The sequence below is a fragment of the Oryx dammah genome, unplaced genomic scaffold, assembly GCF_014754425.2.
Source record: "Oryx dammah isolate SB20612 unplaced genomic scaffold, SCBI_Odam_1.1 HiC_scaffold_3, whole genome shotgun sequence".
In the NCBI taxonomy this organism is placed as follows: Eukaryota; Metazoa; Chordata; class Mammalia; order Artiodactyla; family Bovidae; genus Oryx; species Oryx dammah.
Genome location: NW_024070187.1, coordinates 112,039,219 through 112,045,218, shown reverse-complemented (window position 1 = coordinate 112,045,218; position 6,000 = coordinate 112,039,219). Strand labels below are relative to the sequence as shown.

The 6,000-nt window shown below is 50.5% G+C and overlaps 1 protein-coding gene and 1 long non-coding RNA gene across 7 annotated transcripts in view; one reads left to right on the top strand and one right to left on the bottom strand.

The window, feature by feature from the left end:
* The window catches only part of TBC1D14 (TBC1 domain family member 14), a 119,229-nt gene that overhangs the window by 40,351 nt on the left and 72,878 nt on the right, over positions 1-6,000 (bottom strand). Inside the window, exon 1 of one of the 6 annotated variants that reach the window (XM_040237597.1) lies at positions 1,858-1,957. The exons of the other annotated variants lie outside the window; for them this stretch is intronic. Coding sequence (XP_040093531.1) covers positions 1,858-1,860 — 3 coding nt within the window. The 5' untranslated portion in view covers positions 1,861-1,957. Of the gene's footprint in view, positions 1-1,857; positions 1,958-6,000 lie in introns of those variants that run through there. 6 annotated transcript variants of the gene reach the window in all.
* LOC120861791 lies at positions 2,128-4,636 on the top strand. Its single transcript, XR_005720607.1, has 2 exons — positions 2,128-2,420; positions 4,216-4,636. It is a non-coding gene; the product is annotated as an uncharacterized LOC120861791 (long non-coding RNA).

Here is a 6,000-nt window from a genome sequence, read left to right as displayed (position 1 = left end):
CCCCACGAGCACTTTAAACCGGGAATGATGCCGAGTCAAAGTTCTGTTCCAGATTTTACGGTCTCAATAACGAGCTACCTGGAAGTGATGGGACAAGCTGAGAGCAAAGGAGAGAGAGAAAAAAGGAAGAGCCAGACTTGGTGTAGAGCCAGAGAGTAACAGCCCAGGGTGCGACGAGCCCATTAAATACATTCAACAGCAAGGTCTTCCTCCTGTGCACGATCTGAACAGTGCCAAGAATGAGAACAGCGCATCAGACTCCGAAATTGTGTTTACTCTGCTGGTTAAAGAAGAAATGACAAAAGAAGTCTCCCTCAACAGACATTTGCCTAAGAGGAAACGATCACGATTCCCAAACGGTGAGGAGGAGGAATTCCTGGGAGGACGACCAGAGGGGTGTCACTGCTACTCACAGCACTGCTGGAGCGCGGTGAAAGGCAGCCATTTATGCCCCAGCGCGGCAACAGAAGCCCCTCAGCTTCCTGAAATCTATCCCAGCTACAAGCAGAGAGGGCCATCAGTGAAAACCTGTGCTTACGCCTTGGACTCAAGTGGTTACAGTATCAAGATGAGCTTTTTAAAACAAACAGAAGGTTTCAGAGGTATGTCTAGAATAAAAACACAGCAGGTTACTACCTGGCACCTATTAGAAAACTGCCCCGAGCCAACAAGAGCGATACCGCGGCCACCGCCTGGGCACAGGCGAGGCCCCTGGCGGAGAGGCAGTGGGAGGGGCAGCAGGCCTGGGTCTAAACCAGCACTTTCCGACCATCACCACCAGCAGCGTGACCTTGAGCGTGTTTCTTCAGGTCTCCAAGCCTGTTTCCCCATCTATTCAAAGGGAATGAACCAACCTAACACACAGCCATAGCAGGGGTCCAAAAAATGCCAGGGAGTATTACTGTCACTATGTTACTACAAAATTATTTCTCACAGTATTTCCCTGCTAAGAGGGGTGCTTAGTAAGACTGCGGTGAAGACCAGATGAATGTCAAGCACCCAGAACACTGCAGCGGGCTTTACGCTTTGCCCTTTGTCACGAGCAACTTTTGGGGAGGAGTGAGCGTAGCTTTGGAGCGTGGGACACAAGACGGGTTTTGTTTTGCCATTTTCGGTGGGTAGGAGTAGCCTGAACAGGTCTTATAGACACTGGGACTTCCAAAGCGACAGTCCTCTGTGACCAATGAAGCTGACCTCACAGTCAGAGGGGCCTCCAGGATCCCCTGAAGGGTTCCTCCTACTTCACCTCTTTCACCTACTTACCAGTCTTTTCCCCAGAAAGCATCCTCTAGGTTACCGGAAATGTTGGCATTTGGGAAACAACTCTCAGGAGGCCTGTCACAGTCCTTCCAAAACATGTAGAACCCAGACGTTCATCTGTGGACTGGTGAATGACACGGAATAAATCTGAACTGTGGGTTTTAACAAGCCTGCTTTCTGTTGCCATCTGACCACGTGGAGCAAACGGGGAGGAAAAGAGGGGAGTACGGCCCCGATCCCCGTACATAGGCTTCCCCCACTCAGGCCTCTAAGAGGGGTGCCTGGCCTGTCCTCAATCTGAACACCGGCTTGCAATCCCCTTGTGGGTGATGAAAATCATGACGCGCCGGTGCTCTCTCTTACGGTCTCCCACGGTACCCGTTAAAATTCAACCCTTTCCAGGGCACCGCAGACAAAGCACGGCAGTTGAGGAGGAAGGCGCAGCGCCGCGGCCGCATGCAAGCTGCAGCTCGCTGGAGCAGATAAGATGCGGGGAGCGCCCACACATGGACACGGGTGCACCCACGCGGAGGCCTCCGGCCAGGGCCAGGCAGGCGGGTCCCCCAGAGGGGCGTGCGCGGGCCCGGCCCCACTCACCATGAACGCCGCGGGGCTCAGAGGCGCGCGGCCGGTGGCTCCATGCCCGAGCAGGCGAGCGGGGCTCCGCGGCGGGACCTCGGGGCGGCGGCTCCGGCGGCTCTGGCGGACGGGCGGGCGGAGGCGGCAGGCCGCTCAATCGCGCGCAGACGCCGCGCAGCCAATCCGCGGCTCGGGTTCGGCGCGTCAGGCCTGGCTCACCGGGACCCGGGCGCCGGGGCGGGGCTGGGGCCGGGGGAGGACGCCGGGCCCCCGGGGCCCGCTGGGGTCCCTGCGCCGCCGGCCAGGCAGGAGGGTCGCGCGGCACCCTCAGGACCCCTCCGGGCGTGCCCAAGCGGGCTGGGGGGTGTCTAGATGCGGGACGCCCGCCCCGATACAACCGGGCGTGAGTGTTGCCGGCACAGAGCGAGTGACTGCGCGCTGAGCACAAACACCACGCTGCAAAACGCTCCCTCCGAAGGCCAGCGGCGCAGCGCCCAGCAGCACGCGCAGACCTCTGCTTTGAGACTTCTGAAAACGAGACGTATGCTACCAGAAGGAACTGCATAAATATAGTAACACTGGTAACCTCCGGGGGGTGGGGTGACGGCTATTTTCTTTTCTTTGTAGTGTTCCGTTCAGTGGCTCAGTTGTGTCCGACTCTTTGCGACCCCATGTACCGCAGCACGGCAGGCCTCCCTGTCCATCACCAACTCCCGGAGTCTACTCTAACTCCTGTCCATCGAGTCGGTGATGCTATCCAGCCATCTCATCCTCTGTCGTCCCCTTCTCCCGCCTTCAGCCTTTCCCAGCATCAGGGTCTTTTGGTGAACTACGGTTCAAACGTTTTCCACAATCAGATCAGTTCAATTAAAACGTCAGCTGCACACAGAAATGGAGTAGGAGAAATGTGACGAGTGATAGCTGCTGAGGGACTGACTGGGAAGGGACAGGATGTATCACCGGGGGTGACAGAATTACTATCTTGATAAGCATTCCTCAAAACTAATTGAATAGTACGCTTCAGAGGAGAGCATTCCACTGTTTGCAGATCATACCTCAGTGCTTTACGTCTTAAAATCTGCCTTAAGGTCAAAATGATTGCTGGTCAGCCCTTGGGTCCAATGTTCAAGGGCTGAGCTCTGGCTCTGAGACAGCACAGACCCTTCTTTTGTGATGGAAACTCAGGACTCCTCAGACCACGGAAGGAGGCTTTCCGCAGCTGACTTTCTGAATAATAGCATTACCAAGTTACCACTAGAAACTTCACTCAGAAACCTACAGTGTCCATCAAGCTGCGGTTAAGGAGTCAGACAGCAACAAGAAATCTTCATAAGTCGCTGGCAGTTGCAGCCATTTTAGAAAGAATCTGGCAGTGTCTTATATATACAGCTCAACACACACCGACACAACTGAGCGGCTAAACCCCCCCCCACACACACTTGTAGGAATCTATCCAAAAGAAATAAAAAATCCATCCACAAAAAGTCCTGCTAGCAAATATGCACGGCACCATTATTCATTATAGCCCAACCCCCAAAGAAATCCACTACGTGAGGAATGGATAAACAGCACCTACAGCAACGAACAGGGCCACTGATACACACTGCACGTGGGCAGCACATGGGTGCGCCTCGGGGCACTGCGGAGAGAAAGGCAGACGGAAGATAATGTGCATGAGTCGTTTATAGGAAACGTCTTTGATAAGCAAGTCTCTCCACATAAAGCAAATCCATGTTCTCCTGGAGCTGGAGGTGGGAGCAGAGAGCCACTGCAAATAGGCATGAGGGAACTTTCTCGAGTGATGAAAACAGTCTACATCTGGATTGCAGTGACCGTTGCGTAACTGTTTAAGTTTATTAAGAAATCATGAACATGTACACTGAGTGAATCTGATGGTATAATAATCATACCACAATAAAGCCATTTGTTAAAAGTAATAGGATAAAAGGGGAGAGGCTGATTCTGGCTGGAAGAATTAAGGAAAGCCTTGTTTATAAAACCTAACTCAAAATTTGGAAGTGAGACAAATGCACGGGGGAGAGGTGTCTCTTCAGTTTATACCTGGTTGTTTTCAACAAGCCTGCCTGAAGGTTTTAATCCTCTAGGAGATACGCCTGTGCTACCTACCACTCGACTAGAACCCAGAAACTGGGAAGTGACATAGTAACTTGCACATTTATGTCCAACTGAAAACTTAACTCCAGAGGTGATGTTTTCTTACCCTATTCGTTTATTTAAATCTAACCTAGCAATCTTATTCTAATTCTTTGTTTGGTTTTATGTCTATAACTACTTCCTCAAATGTCTTTGGAATAAATTTTTCCATCTTACTGCTTCATTTCACACATCTCCTCAATGATCATTTTTTTAAAAAAGGTAAATGTCATCAAAGAATGGTAGAGTAACTGTTTTCCATGAAGAGAATTAAGTGACACACAGCTAAGGTGAGTACAGGGACCTGACTGGATGCTGGCCCATGAAGAGCAGCTTGATGCAACTAGAGAAAGAAGACACGGCGTGGTCATGAACAGCATCTGAACACGGCCACGGCCAGGCGCTGTTGCGGAAATTACTGATGATTTTCTAAAGCCCAGTGACACCTTCATGGTTGCGTAGAGTGCTGAATGGTGATGTATTTATGGGTATGATGTCATACCTGCAAGTTACTTCCAAGTGATTTCATTTTTTAAAACTAGAAAGGCAGGATAAAATGAATATGGTAAAATGTCAACAACTGTTCAATTTAGCGGAGCATAATATACGGCTGTTCATCATTAAATTATTCCTTGAACCCTTCTCTAGGTTTGAGGTTTTTCTCCACAAGGGGACTAAATGAAGGCCGACCTCATCTTCAGAACTCATCTTAAATACCTTCCCTGCAGAAACACTCTCTTCCCTCCCATGTAAACTACAGCAAGGCCCTGTTCGTCTCCCTCCCCGCATCAGGTTCTGTTTTCTCACAGCACTTAATCACACCTTGTAATTACATGACTCTCTGATTAGTACTTATTTCCCTCAAGAGGAAACCTCTGAGGGTGGGGACTGGCTGTTGTCTCTCCACCACTGAAGACGAGCAAAGCCCCCAGCACAGAGGAGACACACGGCACGCGTGGACTCCGTCATTCTCCCGCCTGTCTTCTCGTCTCTCCCAGAAGCACTCGCGGTGCTTGGCCCTAGGACTAAAGATGAACAAGGCTCCAGTCCTCACGTCCCTCACAGACCAGCAAACAGGCGATTACCACACTCTGGGGGTGCTTGGTCCTGTGACGGAGAGGAATCAGAGGGCTCCAAGAGCCCCAGGAGAGGCAGCCGACCCAGCCTGAGGAGTTACTGTGTCCTTCCGGAAATAAGGGGCTTCCCTGGTGGCTCAGAGGTTAAAGCGTCTGCCTCTAATAGTCCTGAGACAGGAAGAGAGCTCGTTCTGTTCTCAAAGACAGGCGTGGGTTCTCAGCCTCTCCTACCAACATCTAGTCCACAGTGAGCCCACAGGCTCACTGAATTTAAATATGAGAGACACATGTTAAGCATGGGCTAAATACATATTAAGACATGCTTGCCAAAAACACACTGCTTATCCCCTCTGGCAGGTGGTAACCTGCGAGTTACTTTAACAATAGTTTCTATCACATATTTTACATCTGAGTACCATTTATAAAGTTTTAACTATATACCCTGTGAGGACAGGTTGAATTTACTAAAATTTGAAACTTAAAAATAAGAAGTTAACAGAGCCTCTTCTCTATCTCAGTATGGCATTAGATTTGACTATCTTAATTCACCTGTCAAGAATTCTGCCTCCTGAAGTTTCTGAGTTAGCCAGAGCTCATTCCCAGGCTACCAGCACACTGGATTTATTTCCTTATTGATTAACCTACAACATGGTTGTCTCCACCCTTTGAGGTCAGGAGGTGAGACTGGGTGATTTGCTCCATGCAACACCCTAATGCACGGCTGACCAAGCCCAGCCACGCTACAGGCCACTGGGTTTCACAGGAAAGCACCGGCGCCAGCGCCCAGCTGAGGAAAACTGGTTAAATAAACCAAGATATGGCTGCACAAAGCCCATACCTCAGTGCGTAAAAACGAGATTGTGGGAGAAGACTTAATGATATGGGGAAATGTCTATGTTGTCATAGAGATAAGAAGAAAGTCTACAAAGTG